The sequence below is a fragment of the Pelophylax lessonae genome (genome assembly GCF_965119305.1).
Source record: "Pelophylax lessonae genome assembly, chromosome: 9".
Classification (NCBI taxonomy): Eukaryota; Metazoa; Chordata; class Amphibia; order Anura; family Ranidae; genus Pelophylax; species Pelophylax lessonae.
The window spans coordinates 86,155,830-86,179,310 of record NC_138776.1 but is presented as its reverse complement, the minus strand read 5'-3'; the positions used below and the strand labels follow the sequence as shown (position 1 = coordinate 86,179,310).

Sequence of the window (23,481 nt, the reverse complement as noted above, 5' to 3'; positions counted from 1 at the left end):
CTAAAATTTGGCCTGTTAGTGGGCCCTGTAGGTCAGGGTTGAGGACCACTGCACTAGGGTAAAGGAGGGGGTAGGGTTCTCACTTGAAAGTAGAGGCATAGAACAATTGGTCTAACAATCCATTTCTGTTCTGTGTCCTGTATTATACTCCAAAAATGGAATTAACTGGTATGTCAAAATGTCCTCACCTGCCCTTTGGCGGTCCCCCGCTTCTCTTTTGCATGCTAAAGGGAGCTCCTAATCCAGGCTGTGTGTCCATAGACACACATAGCTTATGTAAACCACATCCCTGCTCCTTCCTTTCTAGAGTTTGACTGACAGCAGGAGCCTATGGCTCCCACTGCTGTGTGTCTCCTGTGAAGGAAGAGAGGAGAGCATTACTGGATTGATGAGAGGACCTGGTAAGTGTGTTAGGGTTTTATTAATGTACTTTTTCCAACTAGTGTCACAGGTGATGGATTGTGTCTTTAGAGACATTCACCCTCTCCTCCAAGAAAGAAGGGGAAATATTCCAATGGAGACACTAGCTCTGGTGACCTTGGTGACAGCTGGGGATTCCCTCACTTTGGAGGGTTTTTCTCTCCCTTCTGTTTTTTTGAAGGGAAGTTCCCCAATTTAATTAGATGTAGAATTGAGTGGCAAAATAAAAACTGACAGGTGTTGTAACTCTTCCTTACTCTCTCCAAAAAAACAAAAACCTTTTTTTTGCGTCGTAGTTCTACTAGAAATACTGGCAAGTAAGAAGTGTAATGACCAGACGTGTGACTGCAATGATTTTCTCCCCAAGGTAGTTGCACCTGTTCGGGAAACTTGTGCCCAGACGCTGGGAGTGGTCCTTAAACATATGAATGAAAGTGGAGTGCTGAAGACGGTGAAAATCCTACTACGTTTATTAACGCAAGAGCAGTGGGAAGTGCGACACGGAGGGCTGCTTGGAATCAAGTATTCTCTTGCTGTTCGTCAGGTATTCAGTTGGTGATCTTTCGTTTTTTTTGTCTTTTTTTTTGCTTGCTGGCCAACAAATGTTCTAACTACATTAATTTTTAGATGCTCAATGTTTTTTATGGCTATTTTACTATTTTACAGGATCTTATTAAAACTTTATTACCTAAAGCACTACCGGCAATAATTGAAGGTCTCCAGGACCTTGATGATGATGTGCGGGCAGTAGCAGCTGCGTCTTTAGTGCCTGTTGTGGACAGTTTAGTTAAGCTACAATTTAAGCAGGTAAGTGGTTTCTCACACTGCATATAATATGTTGCTGAAATGTTTTAACGTGAAATCCTTTACGTTTTGGAGACTGTCCTAATGAAAAACATTATTTTAAATATTTGTCAAAACCACAAAGGATATAGATTAACCGTCTGCACCAAATGCCTTTTTAGAAAGCCAAAAAAGCCCATAGGTAAAGTAGGCGTGACCAGTCACCCTGGTGACATGGTTGACATAACCAGTAGAACCCATTGGATTGAAGAATGGGTACTTTCAGGGAAGAGAAGTGAACATGAAACTTTAATTCCAGGAATCCAGCTCCTTTATAAAAAAAAATGAAGACACAAGAAGTTAAATTCAAGGAGCTTCTTGACATTACCTGGACTTCTTGATCTGTGAATTTATATCTTTTTCGCACTCTCGGAAGACGACTATTGCTGTATTTCCGGGAGTCTTACACTAATGTTGAAGATGCTTGGACCTGAAGCATCAGAGTCCGTGCAGCTGCTATACTTGCCCTTCCTCGTCTGCCCAATTACAGATGCCTTTGTATTTTGCGACCTCATTCACAAAATACAAGGGCTTCTCTGAATGAGCAGCAGAGGAGCGGGGCAGGCAAAGCTGCTGTGTGTGGGTCATGTATACTCTTGTCAGAGCCATAAACCTGTCAAATCTAAACAGTAGAGATAAGTTCAGAAGATGTCATGCACCTCCTTGGACTTAACACAGTGTGCCTGCCCTTTTTTTTTTTTTTTTTTTTTTTTTTTACAAAGTGGCTGAATTCCTGGAATTCAACTTTAAACGATTAAATATGCTCTTCGTTTCTATAGGTTCCTTTTATTCTTAGCACTTTATGGGATGCACTTCTGGAGTTAGATGACCTCACAGCTTCTACCAACAGTATCATGACCCTCCTCTCTTCCCTGCTTACTTATCCTCAGGTTCAGCAGTGCAAGTAAGTTGACAAACCTCCATTCTGTATTAAGTGAATTTTGGCTGTTTTTTTTTGTTAAGTGTTGATTATATGTGTTTGCTGCTATTGTCTTTGCAGTGTTCAGCAATCTCTTACAATATTGGTGCCACGAGTGTGGCCTTTCCTGCGTCATACGATCTCTTCTGTTCGGAAGGCAGCTCTAGAAACATTATGCACTTTGTTAGCTACACAGAACCAGGTTAGTAAGTGAGAGTATAGTGGGGATTGGGTTTTGCACTGAAACTATAGAGAATTTACCACTGGTTCCTAACGATTTAACCTTCTTGTTGACTTTTTTTTGTTTTGTGTTTTTTTTTTTTTTTTATAGCATCTAAATTTGTATGTGGTAGGGCACCAATAATTCGGACAGGAATTTGGGACTCCATGCTGTAATTTTTTTTGCCTGCAGATATTTTTTGATATTTTACCTGATTTTGGAGTAGTCCTCGAATATGATCTAATATGAGCTAATCTACTCTAAATATGATATGCATTTTACCAGTATCAATAAAAGTGTCAAATGTGTCTCATAATGAGGCAAACCAATATGAAGTCCATATCTTGAGTAGTGGAAGTGTGTTTCAACACGGCAAGGATTAGCCAGAAATGCTTAAGCTGGTCGGTAGATTGATCACCACTTGCTCTATTCAGCAGGGCCTGGGCGTATTTTGATCCATCTATGGCCGGTCTATTCAAGAGGCGTCAACATAGTCCAACTAGTGATCAACTCCTGGAACAGTAATGTTTGAAATTTTTCGTGCTTTATCAGTGCATGCAGCTAATCGACTGCATCGCTGATCAGTGTATTCTGACAGTGGAGAAGTCCTGCCATGTCAAAATACAATAGGGAGGATTTCACAATCCATTTTGAATTGTTGTTTTGTTATTTTTGATCTGCTAGCCAGCTGATCCCCAAAAAAAAAAAAAAAAAGCTTTACATTTTAATTTTTTTTTTTTTTTTTTTCAAGATAACCTTTATCTTAGCAAAATTACCTAAGCTATTTCAAAAGTAACAGGGTTTCCTTAATGCAAAGTGATGTCCACTTCAACCAGTCTATATTAGGATCCTCATTTATTACTGGGCTTGTACAAGAATCCTTGGTATTCCGTTAAAAAATAAAAAAAATATTTAATTTAAATCTTTGGCAACCTTATGATTTCCATACAATGACGTGAAAACAATTATCAATTTAACCTCAGTGGCGAGTGGTTCTCTTCAGAGCTAAATTTTTCTTAGCTCATGAAATTTCTGTCCTCCTCCTTTCTCTGCTTCTACTAATAAACTATTGTCTGCCTTCAGACTGCACACCCTTTCTTGTAAAAAAAAAAAAAAAAAAAAAATTTTGGGAGCCTCTCCCTTCCCTCTGATGTCCTCTCCAAGGAGATTGTGTGCTCCTGAGACTTCACACAGTAGCAGATGCTCTTCTTTTTTGTGTGTGTGTTTTGTAATCTGGGATACCTAAAATGGGTCCTGTACCAAGGCTTTTCCATTTAAAATTACATCTTCCGATCATAAATATGAAAAGAAGTAGAAGTTCAGGGAAAACCTAACTAACGCTAAATCTGCTCTCTGCCACATTCTAAACCTAATCTATCTAACCCTGTCAAGCGAAAAATTGCTATACTTGCATATTTCTCTATCGTTCGTTGACGGGCACAGCTCCTGATCTTCTTAACCATTGGTTATACTGCCCCCTACAGGAGTAGGACACTATGCAGAAAAAAAGCTTGCCTACACCTATGGCTAGTCCCAGGGGCTATAATCCCACTCTCAGCTATAGCCACTGTTTATTTTTTTTTTTTTGTTTTTTTTATGCCTAGTCAGGAGTAAGGACCTAGTTCCTTGCTAGGATTTTCGGTCCTGGCAATATTTCCCTTTTTTTAATGGATTTTTCCTGTGAGCATCTACAATCAACTGCTGGACTGGGCGACGGGCTTAATATTTTTTTAAAATCCAGTGCTCACCCTAGTCTTGCCAGCAAACTCGCGCAGGCCTCAGGTCCGCTCTAGGTTGGACGTGACATAGCCCCACTGGACGGGGGCTGGCCTGTGAGTTAAACATCTTGCGAGGTCGCATACGTCCTGGCCTCGCCCTGAATCAAAGCGTTCCTCCGGGCCTATGGCAACCCCATTTCGATGGAGAGGAGGTTCTGTCTGGAGCAGTGCCCACCCTGTTCCTGATATAGTAAGTAGATGTCCCCTTTTTGGGGTGGAGGTGGGCCCCTCCTGGGACTGTCGGACCCCTGGGTTCTCCTCCTTCCCATGCAGTGTCCCTCCTCTCAGGGGTCCCTGCGGACACTTCTCCCCTTATCTACCTACCCCCCCCGCTGGCGACCGGACGATTGACTTTTAGGGGGCTGTACCTGGTGGAGGTGCCTACCAGGGCCCCCCTTCCTGCTAGTGTCATTTTCAGGGCTCTTGAGACCCCTCCTGGGCCCCCAGGAGCTGCATGGTGCCGCCATTTTCCTGTAGCCTGTATGCTGTAGATTTGGCGGCCATGTTTGTGTAGCCTCGGTTGCCATTTTCTAGTGTTTTCTCATTGCTAATAGCGGCAGCCATGAATGTGAAGCATATATAAGTGGTGATTTTGGTGGTGGGAGCCCCTCCTTTATCCCCTGGTGCTGACACCTGGATCTTTCTCTTCCCTATCGCCGCATGTGTGTGCGTGCCTGATGGTGGTGTCCCTGGGAGTGGTAAGGCTGGTGGGGTCCTCTCCCTCTCTATGGGATCGGTTGGTGCTCTGTGATGCTGCCAGCGTGGTGGGGGTGTCCCTAGCAGTGTTTTTACGCCTTTTTTTTTTTTTGTGGGTCCCCCTTTTTCACTCATGGAGTCCCTGGAGTTCATTTCCCCACCTGATTTCTCTAAAGCTGCTGGGCCCTCCGGGTCCCAACAATCCCTTACTGCACTGATGGCGGTCCTGGAGTCTTTGGTGTCCAAGGTAGATTTGGTCCTGGGGAAACGGGCTAGCAAAAAGCGTCCCGCGCCTTCACCCGCCTCATCTGTCTCATCAGATCCTGAATCTGATCCGGCCACCGCGAACGCGAGACACCCTGATTTCTCAGATAGTGAGGATGATTCCTCTGCTCCTGTAGCCGCACATGAAAAGGCGCTGGTGGATGCACTGATTGTATCTGTACGTGAGGTTTTTTAAAATGGAGGATGCGGCTAATGTCGCATCGGAGGCAACAGTTCCTTTTGGCACCCACAAGCCCTCCAGAGTGGTAAGGGTGTTCCTCTTTCCTGCTTACTTTGACAAAATTGTTGCTAAACAGTAGGGTTGTCCAAAACACCCCCTTGTGGTCCCTAAATGTCTTGCTATGCGGTACCTTTTTATGAGGACTCCCTGCCTAAACCAAGCAACCTTGATTCCGTTTGAGTTATCCTTGGCCTTTAAGGACATGGCTGACGGAAAAGCTGAGGATGTGGCCCGCCATATGTACACTGTGGCTGGTTTGGCACTTGGGCCGGTTTTTACTATTGCCCTGGTGTCACAAACTCTGACCGAGTGGGCCAAGCTCTTAAGCCAGAACTTGGAGAGGGAGCAGCTTCCCCCTGCCTTTGTTGAACTGGCGGACCAGTTGGTCTAGGGGCTGCAGTTAGTCTGTGATGCCTCTTTGGATGCGGCTCCTCCGATTGCGAGGCTGCCTGTCTCAGCAGTGGTCCTTCGGCGTGTTATTTGGCTTCAATGCTGGTCTGCAGACCAGACTTCTAAGAAGGCTTTATCTGATCTCCCCTCCCTAGGGGAATCACCTGTTTGGAGCATCCCTGGATGACATCAGTAAGGATCTCACAGGGGAGAAGAGTACCTTTCATCCGCAGGCTAGTAAGGGCAAGGAGCCCCATCGTAGACGTCGTCCATTCTTAGCTCACACGTTTTTTTGTGTCTCAGGGTCTCAAGACAAGGAATCAAAACCCTTCAGGGCCTCCACTGGAGGATCCAAACGAACCTGGTCTGGCAAGCCTAGAGCGGGTTTCTCCAGACCTGCGGACAAGGCTCCCTCATCATGAAGCGATGCTCTCACGCATATGTGGGTGGGGGGGCGTCTTTGTTGTTTTCTCGACCAGTGGACCTCCCTGGTACAGGACAAGTGGGTCCACAAAGTCATATGGTTCGGCTACAAGATCAAATTTTTTTCTTGCCCTCCTGGAAAGGTTTTTTCCCTCCAGCTTGCGCCTGTCCCCAAACCACTTACGGGGTCTCTTTGGGGCAGTGCAAGACCTGCTGAGCCAAGGGGTGATTGTCCTGGTTCCGACTTCGGAACATTTTCAGGGGTTTTATTCAAACCTGTTTACAGTCCCCAGGAAGAAGGGCAAGTTGTATCCAATTCTGGACCTCAAGGCGCTAAACTACTTTGTGCGGTGCAGAAGTTCTGAATGGAGTCCATTCGCACGATAGTGGCAACCCTGCATCAGGGGGATCTTCTTGCTTCCATCGACATCAAGTACGCTCACCTTCACGTTCCAATATGTGTTGGTCACCAGCGCTTCCTCCACTCTGCTGTGGGAGAGGAGCATTATCAGTTTGTGGTGTGACCCTTTGGTCTCGCCTCCGCTCCTCGGGTTTTCACAAAAGTGTTAGCCCTGATGCTGGGGGATCGCGATACTGGGTTACCTGGACTATCTTATGCTGCTAGCGGAGTCTCCGACTGTTCTGGTGAACAACTTAGAGATTACTCTGCGAACTCGGAGTTTGGTTGGATTCTGAACTTCCCAAAAGTCTGCTCTGGTTCCGTCCACAAATCCAGACTATCTGTGTCTGACTCTGGACTCGGCCTTAGCCAGTGTGTTAGTTCTTCTGGAAGAACTCCAGAAACTGCAGGAAGCAATTCAACTTATGTTGTCCAGTAGACGGTCATCCCTTCGGACTTGCATGCGGAAGCTGGGCCTGATGGTGTCTGCCTTGAGACGGTTCTGTTTGCACAGTTTTACTCTAGATCTCTGCAAAGAAAGATTCTGGTCAAATGGGACAAGAATCCAGTCTATAGACAATCTGATCTGGCTGAGCCAGGGTACGAGAGGGTCCCTGATCTGGTGGCTTTGTTCTCCGGCACTTCACCAGGGCAAATCCTTTCTCCCCTTGTACTGGATGGTGGTCACCACCGATGCCAGCCTGTCTGTGTTGGGAGACACCCTCAGAAAAGATTCTGCTCAGGGGGTCTGGCGCTGGAAGAGTCCAGACTGCCCATCAATGTACTGGAGCTCCGAGCGATCAGACTTTGTCTGGATCATTGGACGGATCGTCTTCAGGGGTGTCTGGTGGGAATTTATTCGGACAGTGCCACGGCTGTGGCCTATTTCAATCACCCAAGGGGGCACAAGAAGTGTCCTGGCGGCTTGGGAAGTTGCCGGCATTCTAAGGTGGGCAGAACGTTTGGTTCCATTCTGGGGGTGGAAAATTGGCAGGCAGATTACGTCAGTCGACAGGTGTTGGACCAGGGGAAATGGTAACTTCATCCAGAGGTGTTTCAGTTGTGTCTCCCAGTGGGATACTCCCCAAGGTTGACCTCTTGGCCTCTTGTCTCAACAGGAAGGTGTAGAGGTTTGTGGCACAGTCTCGGGACACTCTGGCAGACGCCACAGATGTGCTGGTGTCCCCGTGGGATCAATATCGTCTGATTTATGCCTTTGCCAAGACGGATCGAGGCAGAAGGGATTCCGGTCATCTTAGTGGCTCCAGACTGGCCTCGCCGGTCTTTGTTTGCCAATCTGGTATGGCTGGTTGCCAATGTTCCTTGGAGACTTCCTCTCAGGAAAGATCTGCTGTCCCATGGCCCAATCTTCCATCCTGCTTTACAGTCACGGTCTTTAACGGCTTGCCTGTTGAAAGCCAGGTGCTAAAAGATAGGTTTGCCTGATTCAGTAATTCCTACCCTGTTAAAAGCTTGAAAACCTACCTCTAGGAAGATCTACCATCATACATGTAAGTCTTACCTTGCGTGGTGTGAGTCTCTTGGGGTTGTGCCTCGCTCCTTTTCGATGGCTCGGATCTTGACCTTTCTCCAACAGGGGGGGGGGGGGTTGAGCAGTGCCTGGCCTTGAGTACTATCAAGGGCCAGGTCTCGTCCTTGGCAGTCTTCTTTCAACAACCATTGGCCACACTTTCCTTGGTGCGTACTTTTATCCAGGGAGTTTTAACACTTGGCTCCTCCTTTTGTGGTCTCCATTTCCGCCTTGGGACCTCGATTTGGTGCTTTTAGTCCTCCAGAAACCTCCTTTTGAAAACTTTAGGAAGGTTCCCCTGCTTACGTTATCCCAGAAGGTGGCCTTTTTGGTGGCAATCACTTCTGCGCGCAGGGTGTCGGAGCTGGCGGCGTCTTGTCGTTCACCTTACTTGGTGGTTCACATAGATCAGGTGGTTCTTTGCCCCTGTCCGTCGTTCCTTCCAAAGGTTGTCTCTGATTTTCATTTGAATGAAGATATTGTGTTGCCTTCCCTGTGTCCCAGGCCAAATATCCTAAGGAAATAGCCTTGCCTGCCTTGGATGTGGCTCATGCAATTGGGGTGTACCTGGCAGCTACAGAGTCTTTTAGGAAGTCAGACTTGCGATTTGTGTTTTACGGACGAACCTCGGAAGGGGTTGTCCACTTCTGCTGCGACCATTTCCAAATGGATCAGACAGATGTTGTTTCAAGCCTATTCAATTAAGGGTCAGGTTCCTCCTTTCCCTGTTACCGCTCACTCTACTAGGGCGCGTAGTGCCTCCTGGGCCTTCTGTCATCAGGTGTCAGTGATGCAGGGTTGCAAGGTGGCCATCTGGTCATCTGTGCATACCTTTTACAAAATTTTTTAAAGTGGATGTGTTGTTAATCTCTATGGAGCGATGCAAGGTTTGTTTGCTTCCAAGGGTTTATTTTTTTTCTGGCTCCAAAATTGGAACGTTTTCAAGGTTTTTACTCTAAGCTGTTTACAGCTCCCAGGAAGGAGGGCAAGGTGTGCCCAATACTTGACCTCAATTCGCTAAACCGCCTTGTGCGGGTACAGAAGTTCCGCCCATGTGTACCGTGGTGACGTCCCTACATCAGGGGGATTTCCTCGCCTCCTTCGACATCAAGGATGCCTACCTTTTTACATCACGATATGTTTCCCATCAGCACTTACTCCACTTTGCTGTGGGCGAGGAGCGTTATCAATTCGTGGCCTTACCCTTTGTTCTCGCTTCTGCTCCTCGGGCCTTCATGAAAGGGTTAAACCTGGTTCTAGCATTACTGCGTCAGCGGTGGATCGCGGTACTGGGTACCTTGACGATGTGCTTTTACGGATTAGTCTGCAAACGCTGAGCGAGTTCGGTTGAATTCTGAATCTTCAGAAGTCTGCTCTGGTTTCGTTTACAGATCTGAACTACTAGTCTATCTGGGTCTGACTATGGACTCGTCCTCAGCCAGTGTGTTTCTTCCTCTGAAGAAACTTCAAAAGTTGCATGAGGCAATTCGGCTTTTGCTGACGAGCAGATAGGTCGTCTCTTCAGACTTGCGCACACCTGTCTGGGTGGGGAGGCGACATCGGCACACATTGTGCTCAGGGGTCTGGGCAGAGAGATTCGTTCCAGCCCTCTGCTGTGCACATTCCAGGGGTGGAAAATTGGCAAGCGGACTATCTTAGTCGACAGGCGTTAGACCAGGGAGAATGGTAAAGTGAGAGTGCTGAAGGACAGAGGACTGTCTGACTCGGTGATTCCTACACTGTTAAAAGCTAGAATATCTACTTCTAGGAAGATCTACCATCGTACGTGGAAGACGTACATTGCGTGGTGTGAAACCCTCCAGGTTCACCCTCATTCCTTTTCGGTGGCTCAGATCTTGGCTTTCCTAAACAGAGGGGTTTTGCAGCACCTGGCCTTTAGTACCATCAAGGGCCAGGTCTCGGCCTTGGGGGTTTTCTTTCCATGCATGTTGGCCACACACTCCTTGGTGCGTACTTTACTCCAGGGTGTGTGACACTTGGTTCCTCCAGTGCGTTCTCCGTTGCTGCCGTGTGAACTCAATTTGGTGGTGTCAGTTCTCCAGAAGCCTCCCTTTGTAAATATTCAGGAGATTCCTCTGCTTGCGTAGTCTCAGAAGGTGGCCTTTTTGGTGGCTATTCAGCATGCAGGGAACTGGGGGCGTTGTCTTGTCGTCCGCCTTACCTGGTGGTTCACAGGGATAAGGTGGTTCTGCGTCTGTCTGTCGCTCCTTTCGAAGGTCTTCTGTCTTTCATCTGAATGAAGACATTGTGTTGCCCTCCCTGTATCCCAAGCCTAAGCATCCTAAGGAAGTTGCCTTGCATTCCCTGGACGTGGTTCGGGCAATAAAGGTGTATCTGGCATCTAGGGAGTCTCACGGATGGACTTTGTAAGGGGCTGGCTGCTTCTGCTGCGACCATTTTCGGATGGCTCAGACAGACTATGGTTCAGGCTTATTCCATAAAGGATCAGGTTCCTCCTTTCCCTGTTAAGGCGCACTCTACTCGGGCGCTTGGTGCCTCCTGGGCTTTTCGTCATCGGGTGTCAGTGATGCAGGTTTGCAGGCGGCCTGGTCATCTGTGCACACGTTTTAGAAGGTGGATGTATGGGCATCTGCAGATGCTTATTTTGGGCGCAAAGTTTTGCGCGCTGCTGTTTAGAGGACGTGTCCCCTCCTGAGTTTTTTTTTTTTTTTTTTTTTTTTTCAGATGAGCTCCAATTATTGACAGTTGAACTCCAAGTTACCTGGTTGGTTATGTTTATCCTTGGAAGTTTTTTATATTTTTTTCTGGTGTTACCTTCCCTCATGTTTGACACTGCTTTGGGACGTCCCGACAGTTAGAAGAAGAGCAGTGTTCGTCAATAAACGAAAGAGAAAATGGGATTATTTTTTTATTTTTATTTTTTACCGTAAAATCCATTTCTCTGATGTTCATTGACGGATACAGAACCCGTCCCTCCATGGAGTTGTTTTTTTTTCCTTCTGACGCTGCTTATTACAAAACTGAACTACCTACAGCAGGAAGTGGGAGTGTACCCCCCAAGGACTGCCCCATAGACGTGTTTGTGTTTTTTTTTTCTCTGCCTAGTGTCCTATCCTACTCCTGTAGGGGGCAATATAACCCTATGGTCAAGAAGAGCTGTGTCTGTCAATGAACATCAGAGAAATGAATTTTGCGGTAAAAAAAAATCCCATTTTTTTTTTGCACCTGGTCCGGTCCCAGCATCCGCTGTCAGCGACCGCTTCAGTGTGTAGGCGGGTAAAGGAGAGGCAGCCAACAGAAGCCCCATAGAACTTTATGGGTGACGTCATTTCCCAGTCATTGTTGGTCTTCTGCACAGAGCTTCCACCGCTGAGGACCAGACCGGATCTGTCGCAGAATAGAGAAGTACAACGATTTTTGCTTTACAGGGTTAGATAGATTAGGTTAGGAACGTGGCAGAGAGCAGGTTTAGCGTTATTTAGGTTTTGCCTGGACTTAAACTTTATTTAGGTTTTGCCTGGACTTAAACTTTAATGTTCAAAGTCTGGATACAAGTGCACTGAAATGCAGTTATAAAAATGTGGTGGTTTTTTTTTTTTTTTTTTTTTCTTTCCTGTGTTGAGTAGGTCTTAAACAAGCCTTGGGCAATATCCAACACAAGGAGGTTTTTCATTGCTCTTGAAATGTCCTCTTGTGAGACTGGCCTCAGTACCTGCCAGGGATTAGCTTTTTATGCATCTATAGTTTTTAGCTTTGTTTGCAAGTTCTAACTAATGCTCACTGATGTAAATAAAAGTAGTGTTGCATATGTACACTGCCTGATTCCAGTCTTCCTCCTTCTTTTTGTTCCAGAACTGTTCAGGTTGGCTAACCCCCATCTTGCAAGACATGCTGCGGCATATATTTCAGCTCTGTATTCTGGAGAGCAACCAAGAAATTCTTGAACTTATCCATAAGGTAAAGTTTTTGTTGCTGTCTGACTGCTGTGATAGATGTTCTGCTGGCTTGTTGTAAATGTATGCCTTTTATTTTCACAGTTGTGGCAGGAACTTATTACCAAAGCAAATGTGCAGTACGTAGTGGCCGCTGCCTGCCCATGGATGGGAGCATGGCTCTGTTTAATGATGCAGCCAGCTCATCTGCCTATTGAATTAAATATGCTGCTAGAGGTCAAACCCAAGTCAAAGGTGAGGTGAAGCTATAGTAATGTTGCATTTTAACAGTCTCCCAAAATGTAAACACTGGTCATCTCGTATAGGGGTTATTTCACACTGTATATATTAATGCTGGCTCTTCCTGGTCGAAAGTTCTTGTGCAAAATGCAACTCCAAATGGTGTGCATGTTTACGCTTGTATATGCGTGTAGAAGTACTTCTAGCTATAATATAATCTACAAGATTTAAGTGCATTATTCATGAAAATACTAACTGGTAAGAGGGTTTTTGTGTTTTTTTTTGTTTTTACTAATCTTAAAGTGCCACTGATGTACTGATTTTTATGCCCGCTTGTAGTTGCATAGTTACATTACATAGTGAGGTTGAAAAAGGACATCAGTCCATCCAGTTCAACCTATGTGTGTGCTGTTAACCGTACATTGTATACCCCTGTATGTTGTGGTCTTTAGGGTGCCCATCTAATAGTTTTTTGATGCCCATCTAATAGTTTTTTGAAACGATCAATGCTCCCTGCTGATACGACTGCTTGCGGAAGAGAATTCCACATCCTTACTGCTCTTACAGTGAAGAACCCCCCTGCGTATTTTAAGGTTAAACCGCCTTTCCTCTAGTTTTAGTGAGTGGCCACGTGTCTTATTGTATTCCCTTTCTCTGAATAGGTTTTTCCATATGCTAGGGTTGCCAGTACAGTATTTGTACATTGATATCATATCCCCCCTCAATCGTCTCTTCTCCAGAGAGAATAGGTTCAGTGCTTGTAGTCTTTCCTCATAGCTGATGTCCTCCATTCCCCTAATTATTTTTTTTGCCCTTCTCTGGACTTTCTCCAGTTCCAGCACATCCTTCCTGAGGACTGGTGCCCAGAACTGGACAGCATACTCCAGATGTGGCCGGACCAGAGTCTTGTAGATTGGGAGAATAATCTCTTTATTTGGAGTGAATCCCCTTTTCTATACATCCCAGTGTTCTGTTGGCTTTGCTTGCAGCGGCTTGGCATTGCATGCCACTGCCAAGCTTGTTGTCTACCAGTACCCCCAGGTCCTTTTCTATCCTAGACTCACCTAGAGGTTCCCCCCCTAGTGAGTAGCTTGCTTTCTGGTTTCTGGCACCCAAGTGCATTACTTTACATTTTTCAACATTAAACTTCATCTGCCATGTAGTTGCCCACCCCATTATTTTGTTCTGGTCCGCTTGTAAGGTTTCCACATCCTGCCCAGAAGATATTGGCATGCTTAGTTTAGTTTCCTCAGCAAATAATGAGATTTTACTTGATATCCCCTCCTCTAGATCATTTATGAATAAATTAAACAGGATTGGCCCCAGGACAGAACCCTGGGGGACCCAGCTTTCCACACCCGCCCAATCTGAGTACTCCCCCATTAATCACCACCCTTTGCAACCTCCCCTGGGGCCAGTTCTCTATCCAGGTACTCACCTTATGGTCCATACCTACCTTCCTTAGTTTGAACAGTAAGCGTTTGTGGGGAACGTTGCCAAAGGCCTTTCCAAAGTCCAGATACACCACATCCACAGGCTTACCTTTATCTAGGTGGCAGCTCACTTCATCATAGAAGGTTAATAGATTGGTTTGGCAAGAACAATTTTTCATGAATCCATGCTGATTACTACTAATACCGTTTTCATTACTAAAGTCTTGTATGTGGTCCTTTAACATCCCCTCAAAAATGCAGACTACTGATGTTAGGCTGTCCGGCCTATAGTTACCTAGGATATATCTCGGCCCCTTTTTAAATATTGGTACCACGTCGGCTTTTTTCCAATCAGCTGGCACCATACCCATCTGTAAACTATCCTTAAAGATCAAGAATAATGGTCTCGCAATCACCTGCCTGAGCTCCTTAAGAAACCTCGGGTGCAAGCCATCCGGTCCCGGTGATTTAAAGTTTTTCTAGTTTTGTTCGAAGTCTATCTTCTGTTAGCCATGGCGTTATTTATTTCCTGAAGCGTGTTGTTTAATTTGGCCTTACAAGCTGGGTTAGTGTAGCCCCCCAATTCTTTTGTGAAGACTGAAGAGAAGAAATTATTTAACACTACCGCCTTTTCCCTGTCCTCTGGCCAAAACTCCTTTATCGTCTTCTATGGGGCCAATGTGTTCTGGCCTCGATTTCTTACTGTTTATATACTTAAAGAATTTTTTGGGGTTCTCTTTACTCTCTTCCGGCTAAATGTCTCTCGTGTTCTATTTTAGCCGCCCTGATTTCATCTTTACATTTCTTATTGCACTCTTTGTAATGCTTGAATGCTGCCAATGACCCCTCAATCTTGTTTTTTTGAAGGCCTTTTCTTTAGCATTAATATGCATTTTTATATTGGAGTTTAGCCACCCAGGGTTTAGTTTTGCTCTTTTAAATTTATTTCCCTTTGGAATGCACTGGTCAATCCCTTTAAGTATGCTCTTGAAGCACTCCCATTTTTCCTACGTGTTCTTTGTTCCCAGGGTTCTATCCCATTTGATATTTTCTAGCAGAGGGCGCAGTTTTGGGAAATTGGCTCTTTTGAAATTCAGTATTCTTATATTTCCCTTGTGTTTCCTATTACTATAATTAATACTGACACTAATTGACCTATGTTCACTGTTTCCTAAGTTGCCCCGTATTTCTATATCCGTGAGCAGGTCTGTATTGTTGGTAATCAGTAGGTCAAGTACCGCATTGTTTCTTGTCGGTGCATTCACCATCTGACCCATGAAATTGTCCTGCAAAACATTTAGGAACTGCCGAGCCTTGGCTGAATGCGCGGTTCCTTCTGCCCAGTCTATATCTGGATAATTAAAGTCCCCCATTATAATGACATTTCCCATCCTTGCTGCCAATCCTCCCATCCTTGCTGCCAATCCTATCTGTATCTTATGTTGTACAAGCGTTCATATCTATAAAACCCCCACCTGCACCCCTAAAAAGTTTTTTTTTTTTTTTTTTTGGCACCAGTGTGCAAGAGCCCTAAAAGTGCCAGATATGTTGACCCCAGGCTAAGACCCTCTTTATAACCAACGCAAAAATGAAGTGACCGTAATGCTTTGCTGAGTCACTTGATTTCACCCTTATGGAGTTTAATAATTACATGCTTTGGTTAAAGCACGAACACAGGGTAAATTCTATGTTTAGTGTCTGGTTAGCTTATCTATTAAAGAAAATCCTTTACGCAGGAATATCTGGGCATTCTAATATTTCCCTCGTAAACCACATTTTAATGAAACGGTCTGTCATTAAAGTCAAACTATAGGACAAACGTTTTCTCTTTCGCTCACTGAAAGACAAAGCTTCAATTCTTCAGACCAGTGGGCTTTATGCTGTCTCTCTTCAGGAGTAGGACTAGGCGGAAACCTTTTTGGTTACGCCCCTGGGGCAGTCCCAGAGGGAATACCATGACTTTCTGCTGTAGGACTCCAATTTTTTTCCTGCCTAGTCAGGAGTAAGGACCTGGCTCTCTGCTGGGATCTGCGGTCCTGGCTTTTTTTCCTATTCAAGTGGAATTTCTTACTTTATTGGATATCTTAGATCCTTACAGTCTTCCCAGTCTGGCCTGCGAGTGCGACCCAACTATTAGCTCTGCGCTAGGTTGGCCGCGACACAGCCCTACTGGACAGCAGCTGACTGGCGGGTGAAACACCGTGTGAGGTCGCATAGTCCTAGTCACGACCAGAATCACAGCGTACTTTCCAAGATGGTGCAGTGGACTGCTGGGAGTGGTGCCCGCCTGGTGACCGTGGTAAGGTGAGAACAGTTTCCCCCCCCCCCCCCCCGCTTTTCCTGCAGAATTGCTGGGGTGGTTGCAGGCCCCCCCTGGGGATGGTAGCCAACTCCTGTATCCTTCCTTCCCCTTGCGTTTTCCCCCCTCTCCCTTGCAGGGCTCCCCCCTGAGTAGGTGCCCTCATCTGTCCCACCCACCCCCCTAGCCCCTTTTAAGGGCATGGGTGAATTTGGGCAGGGGGGCTGCTTGGTGCTGGGCTGGAGTAGTGGTGGGTGATGCCACTGTCAGCCCTGCAGGGGGTGTCCGTACCTGGGTGCTGGGGGGGGGGGGCAGGGTGTCCCCTCTTGGGGTCTGTGAAATTTTCCCTGGGATTCAGGGTCCCCTGCAGCGCTACATGGGTGTGGTGCCACCATTGTACCGTGGATTCTGTATTCCCGGCTTCGGCAGCCATGTTTTGTGTAGTTCAGCGGTTTAGTTTTTGGTTTCCCCATAGTTTCAATGGTGGCCATTTTTCTGTAGTCTGATGCAGTGCTGAGGCTGTGGTGGCCTCTAGTGTCAGGTCAGCGTTTCCTCTTCCTCTTTCCAGCAGTGTGGTAGACCATTTTTGGCACTCTCCAGCTCAGGTGGTGAGTCTGGGGGTACACTATGCTTCCTCTGCTGTGTTCATCATTGCCGGTGCACTGATTCTTGTGCCCCATCGGTGCACAGGGGTTAGGGGCCTCCATTTATTTATTTAGATATAGATGGAAGGGGATATATATATATATATATATATATATATATATATATATATATATATATATATATATATATAATCATTTTTTGTTTGTTTTTTTTCTTCGCTGTGCTATTTACCCTTTGTGGTTATGGAGCGCGTTTCACTACCTGATCCACTGCTGGAAGCTACGGGACCCTCTGGCTCTCAGTCTGCCCTGACGGCAGCCATGCTGTCGCTAGTAGCCATAGTAGATATGGCACTGCAAAGGAGGCCTGGCAAGAAGCCCCCCTGCCTTCACCTGTATCCTCTCCTTCCTCAGATTCTGAGGTAGATTTCACATCCGCGGACGCGAGTCAGCCCACTGGATCTACGTCCACGCACGCTGAATGCTCTAATAGTGAGGATAAGTCCTCCTCCTCCGCAGCCTGCATTAAAAAGCATTGGTGGAGGCCCCAATTGTCAGTGCGGGAAACTTAAATTTGGAAGACTTAGTTGAGGCTGAGTCGGCGACGCCAGTGCAGTTTGGCACCCACACATCGTCCAAGGTGACCAAGGTGTTTCCCTTTCCTGCCTATTTTGACGAGATTGTCACTAGTCAGTTGGGTTCCCCGAAACGCATGCTTGGAATACCGAAGCATTTTGCTAGGAGATATTCCATTGAGTATCTTCTGAAGAAACTAATGGTTCAACCGTCGGTGGATTCTTAGGTTTCCAGGCTGAATAAGGCCACACTTTTGCCGGTGGAGGATTCCCCAGCTTTTAAGGACCCCATGGACAAAAAAAGCTGAGGCTCTGGTCCGGTACCTCTTCACTGTGCCTGGTTCATTTTTAAGACCGGTGTTTGCTATCACCTTGGTATCCCAGACTTTAACGGAATGGGCTAAGATTTTTTGCCAGGATCTGGCAGGGGAGTCAACACCCTTCTGAGCTGGTGGACCTGGCAGATCAGTTAATCCAAGGGTTACAGTGTATTTGTGATGCATTCCTGGATGCAGCCCTCTTGGCCAGCAGGGTTTCTGTGACGGTGGTGATCCTTCACCCCATAATCTGGTTGAAGTACAGATCCGCTGACCAGGCTTCTAAAAAGGTGCTGACTGATCTTCCTTTTGTTGGTGAGTGTCTGGTCCGTGCATCCTATTGAAGAGATCATTAAGGGACTTAACGAGAGGCAAGAGTACATTGCTTCTGCAGAGTAAGCGCAAGGAACCTTGCCATAAGCATGGTCCCTTCTTTTCGGCTCATAAGTGGCCCTTTCGTCTGTTTGGATCACAGGAGCAGGGCTTGAGATCCATCCGTAACTTTGCGGGAGGCTCCAAGAGACCCTGGAATGGTAAGCCCAAAGCGGGCACTTCTGGTTCCACAAACAAGGCTTCCCCAGCCTTAAGGGGCTCCCTCACTCGTGTTTGGAGTGGGGGAAACATCATTTGCTTCTTTCCGAATACGTGGACCTTGCTCATTCAGGACTAATGGGTCCACGAACTGATTCGGGTTTGGTTACAAGATCGAGCTTTTGGGTTCTTGCCTCCGGCAAGGTTCTTTCCTTCCAACTTACACCTGTCTCCAGAGCGGCTACAGGGCCTCTACGGAGCAGTGCAGGACCTGTTGCCACAAAGCTAGACTACTTGGGTCTGACACTGGATTTAGGGTCAGCCTAGGTGTTTCTTCCTCAGACAAAACTTCTGAAGTTACAGGATGCTGTTCCAACCATCCTCCTCCTGTTGTCCAACCATCGATCATCACTCATGAGTTGCATGCAAGTGCTGGGTCTGATGGTCTCTACCTTCAAGGCGGTTCTGTTTGCACAGTTCCTTTTGCAGTTCCACCCCAGACCTTTGCAAAGAGATTATGATCAAATGGAACAAGGATCTGCTGTCCTTGGACAATCTGATCCTGTTGAGGCCAGGTTCGAGGGAGTCTCTCCGCTCCCCGGCTCTACATCTGGGAAAATCTTTTCTTCTGTTTTGGACCGTAATCACCATGGGTGCCAGTCTGTCCGGATGGGGAGGTGTCTTCAGCCCAAGGTGTCTGGACTCGGGAGGAGTCCAGGTTGTCGATCAACAGCCTGGAAATTCTGGCGATCAGACTGTCGGTCTCAATGGACGGATTGTCTTCAGGAATGCCCTGTGCGGATACAGTCGGACAATGCTAAGGCTGTGGCATATGCCAATCATCAAGGGGGGCAAAAAGAGTGCCCTGGCGACCTGGGAAGTGGCCGGTATCTTGAGTTGGGCAGAATATGTTCTGGCCCTCTCTGCTGTGCACATTCCGGGAGTAGAGAATTGGCAAGCGGACTAGAATTGGCAAGCGGACTATCTCAGTCGGCGGACGTTGGATCCTGCAGAATGGTTTCTTTACCCAGAGGCATTTCTTCAACTGTGTCTTCGTTGAGGGACCCCCGATATGGACCTCCTGGCTTCCTGGCCTAACAGGAAGATGCAGAGGTTTGTGTCAAGGTCTTGGGATCCTCTGGCCGATGCCTCAGATGCTCTGGTGGCCCCTTGGGATCAGTATAGTCTGATTTGCGCCTTCTCTCCAATACAACTTCTGTTGAGACTGCTACGCAGAATCGAGGTGAAGTAATTTCAGTCATTCTGGTGGCACCAGACTGGCCTCGCTGGTCTTCGTATGCAGGCCTGGTGAGGCTGGCAGCAGACACTGGCTTTACTGGCTTGCCTGTTGAAAGCCAGGTGCTGAAAGATAGGTTTGTCTGATTTTAGTGATTCCTACCCTGTTAAAAGCTTGAAAATCTACCTCTAGGAAGATCTGCCATCGTCCCTGGAAGTCGTACATTGCGTGGTGTGAGTCTCTTGGGGTTGATCCTCGCTCCTTTTCGATGGCTCGGATCTTGACCTTCCTCCAATGGAGGGGTTGAGCAGTGCCTGGTCTTAAGTACTATCAATATGCCTATTGAAAGCCAGGTGCTGAAGAACAGAGGGCTGTCGGAGTCAGTGATTCCTACATTGTTAAAACCTAGGAAATCTACTTCTAGGTAGGTTTATCATAGTTTGGAAGGCATACATTACTTGGTGTGAGTCTAGGGGGAGGGTTTCTCCCGGGGGCGGTTTCTCCCCGCTCCTTTTGTGTGTCTCGCCTGTTGGTGTTAATACAAATAGGTGTAGTTCAACGTTTGCCTCTGGGCACCATCAAGGCTATTTATTTTTCCAAAGGCCGTTAACGGCGAAGTCCTTGGTTCACACTTTTGTGCAGGGAGTTCTCAATCTGGCTCCTTTGGTGCGATCTCTGGTGCCTCCGCGGGATCTCAGTTTGGTACTGTTAGTGCTTCAAAAGCCTCCCTTGAAAATACTCGAACTTTCTTTGCTTACTCTGTCGCAGAAGGTAGCTTTCTTAGTAGCTATTACTTCCGCATGTCGGGTGTCTGAGTTGGCTGCGTTGTCTTGTCAGTCACCTTACCTAGTGATTCATAGACAAGGTGGTGGTGCGACCCTGTCAGGCGTTCCTTCCTAAGGTTGTCTCGGGGTTTCATTTGAATGAGGATATTGTGTTATCGTCCCTCTGTCCTAACCTGAAACATCCTAAGAAAATTGCCTTGCATTTTAGATGTTGTAAGGGCGATTCGGGTCTATCTGGCGGTGATTTGAAAATCCGATTCTTTGTCTTTGTCTGCTGCGACCATTTCCAAGTGGATCAGGCAGACGGTGGTGCAGGCCTACTTCATTAAGGGTCAGGTTCCTCCTTTCCCTGTTAAAGCGCATTCTACGAAGGCGCTTAGTGCCTTCTGGGCCTTCCGTCATCTATCAGTGGTTCAGGTGTGCAAGGCGACTACGTGGTCGTGGTCGCCTGTGCACATTCACAACATATTTTTTAGGATGGATGTACTTGCATCTTTGGATGCCGTGTTTGGCAGCAAAGTTTTGCAGGCTGTGTTTGCAAAGGCTTCCGCTTCTTGAGGATGAAAATGTTTTCTTGGTGGTGAGCTCAATTTGTTCCCTGGTTGGCTATTTCCACCCTTTTTGGGAATTCTGCGTTCGCTGTGTTTTTTCCCAACCCTTATGTTGACACTGCTTTTGGACATCCCACTCGTCTGAAGAATTGAACCTGTGTCTGTCAGTAAACGGAACTGAGAACTGGATTTTTGTCTTACTGTAAAAACCTTTTTTCCTGAGGTTCACTGACAGACGTAGCACCCGCCCCTCTATTGGGGATGTTATTTGTTCTTCTGACACTGCTTACAGACTTGAGTCCTACAGCAGGAAGTGATGGTATATCCTCTGGGACTGCCCCAGGGGCGTAACCAAAAAGGTTTCTGACTAGTCCTACTCCTGGAGAGAGACAGCATAAAGCCCACTGGTCTGAAGAATTGAAGCGGTGTCTGTCAGTAAACCTCGTAGAAAATAAATTTTATGATAGGACAAAAATCCAATTTTTTTCCTTTTTGAATAGAGTAATGGAGGGTAATAACCCCTTTCCGTTTTCGCCAGTGTTTGTGTTTTTTTTTTTTGTTTTGTTTTTTTTATACAGTACTTTTGCAAATTCCATACATTCCATTCTTTATGCTATATATGCCCTTTTTTATTGTCAAAGCAGGTGATTACTTGAGTATAAAGTTTTTTTTTTTTTTTTTTTTTTTTTTTTTTTAGGCAGGTGGTAAATTGCGTCAAGGTCAGGGCCAGACAAAAGAAGTCACCCAGGAGTACATTGCTGGCTCAGACAGTGTCACTGAGGACTCTCCCACCAGAGACTTTGTGGTTACTCGAGCTCGTATGGCTGCTGCAAGGTCAGTACTCTTCTGTTGTAAGCAGATATAGCATAGACCTGTTACAATCCATGCTTTTAAAAAAGTCTATTTTCACTGATATCTGACTGTCCCAATTTTAGACTGCTTGGATCGTTGTGCTGCTGTATCTGTGATCCTGCTGTAAATGCACCTTCTCAGGAGATCAAACCTGCTGAATCCCTAGCCCAGCTACTTCTCTTCCATCTTAACTCCAAGTCTGCCTTACAGAGGATAAGTGTGGCTCTTGTGGTTTGTGAATGGGCAGCCCTGCAGAAGGTAATATAATAAGGCTAGGCCTGGCTTTTTTTTTTTTTTTCCAGATAGGATACTGGTTGACCAGACGGCAACCTTTTCTCTGCAACCTTTTCTCATAAACCCTAACAAAATTTACTTATGTGTAAAAACTGATGTCGCTCAGTGCTTTAGTGTGCAGTCCCGCTGCCCCGGAGTTATTCAAGTGCTTCACTGGTGCCCACATTACGTCATGAGGTGCATGGGACGAGAGGAATAACTAAGCATTGGTCTACGTTCACATTGTTGGTCCGATGTGACATGTCAAATCGGAGCCATTTGCCGGCAATTGCACAGTCCGCAACACAATTCCCAAAAGTATTTTTTTTGTGTTACTTTTGGTGTCTTCGGGGGGGGGGGGGGGGGGCAGCGAATTCAGTAGACATCTGTGCAATTGCCCCAAAAAGTCAGACTGAAGTGGCGGTTTGATATTGTGCGAATTCAGCTGAACTCACGCATAATTTCAAACCCGCATTCAATGTGATCCTAGGCTTAAAGCTGTATTCACACTGAGGGGATTTTCAAAGCACCTGAAAAACTCAAGAAAAAATGCTTCCCTTTAAAATATATGAATGTATTCACACTGGGGCAGTGCACTTCCTTTTGAGGTGTAAAAAATTCTCCCCATTGAATTGATTGGAAATGGCATCAGAAAACGCCTCCGCTAGGCATTTTTGATGCTGTTTTTGAGTCGAGTGTCCTTTAAAAACCGCACAGCAAAAGTGCAGCAAAAATGCTCCATTAACGCATAGGCGTTTTTGCTGGCAGTTTTGAAACCAACCCGTGTGAAAGTGCCTGAATGTGAAAACTTTACTTTAGGGCAATTTCAGCCATTTAGGCCTTAGTCATAGCTTTCTGTTAGGCCTCGTATATCCACATTAAATACTCCCTGTACCCTGTAGCACAAAAAGGAGGGTTTACATCAATAAAATAGTACAGCAAAGTGAAAAAGCTATTTACGTAATTGCGTAGATGCAGCTATGAAAAAATGTGAGACTTACTACAGGAGCTGAATAGAAAGTTAATTTAAGATATACAACCTCAAGGAGAATTTTTTTTTTTTTTGGTTTTGTGTTTCTATGTAAATAAAAATTAAAGGGAAATTAAAAAAAAAAAAAAAAAAAAAATCTACAACCCCAATTCCTAAAAAAGTTGGAATGCTGTAAAATCTACATAAAATGATTTGCCAATCTCAAAAACCCATATTTCTCTTTGGTTCTTTGACAGATACAGCACCGGAATCTTCTTAACCATTAGGTTATCCTGCCCCCTATGGGAGTAGGACACTAGGCAAGAAAAAGCTTTACCACGCCTATGGGGCAGTCCCAGGGTATACACTTCCACACTGTGCTATAGGCATTCAGTTTTTCTGCCTAGTCAGGACCTAGTTCCTTGCTGGAATCTCTGGTCCTAGCATTTTTCCTTTTTTAATGGAATGTGTTCCTCGTGTTTACTGTTCCTATAAGAACTACAGCAGGGTCCTTCGCAACCCTGTGGGTTAGTGACCCGGGCAGGGGGGTCTTAAGGGCTCCTGGCTGTTGTGTTGGGCTGGGGGAGCGGATGGGTTCACATCCGCGGGTCCGCGCCACACGCGGCCAAGCCCGGCTGAAAATTTAGGCCTGCGGCTTTGCGGCCTACCAGCTGGAAGGAGGAAGGCCACCCTCACCCGGATGCCAGCCTCTCTGGGTGGGGAGGCATTCTCGGCACAGATTGTGCTTAGGGGGTCTGGATTCTGGAGGAGCCC

At 46.2% G+C, this 23,481-nt stretch overlaps 1 protein-coding gene across 1 annotated transcript in view; it reads left to right on the top strand.

Moving 5' to 3' along the window:
- The window catches only part of BTAF1 (B-TFIID TATA-box binding protein associated factor 1), a 251,002-nt gene that overhangs the window by 90,723 nt on the left and 136,798 nt on the right, over positions 1–23,481 (top strand). Inside the window, exons 11-18 of the mRNA XM_082268123.1 lie at positions 788–964; positions 1,087–1,227; positions 2,043–2,167; positions 2,264–2,384; positions 11,960–12,064; positions 12,145–12,294; positions 21,310–21,446; positions 21,548–21,722. Coding sequence (XP_082124249.1) covers positions 788–964; positions 1,087–1,227; positions 2,043–2,167; positions 2,264–2,384; positions 11,960–12,064; positions 12,145–12,294; positions 21,310–21,446; positions 21,548–21,722 — 1,131 coding nt within the window. The remainder of the gene's footprint in view (positions 1–787; positions 965–1,086; positions 1,228–2,042; positions 2,168–2,263; positions 2,385–11,959; positions 12,065–12,144; positions 12,295–21,309; positions 21,447–21,547; positions 21,723–23,481) is intronic.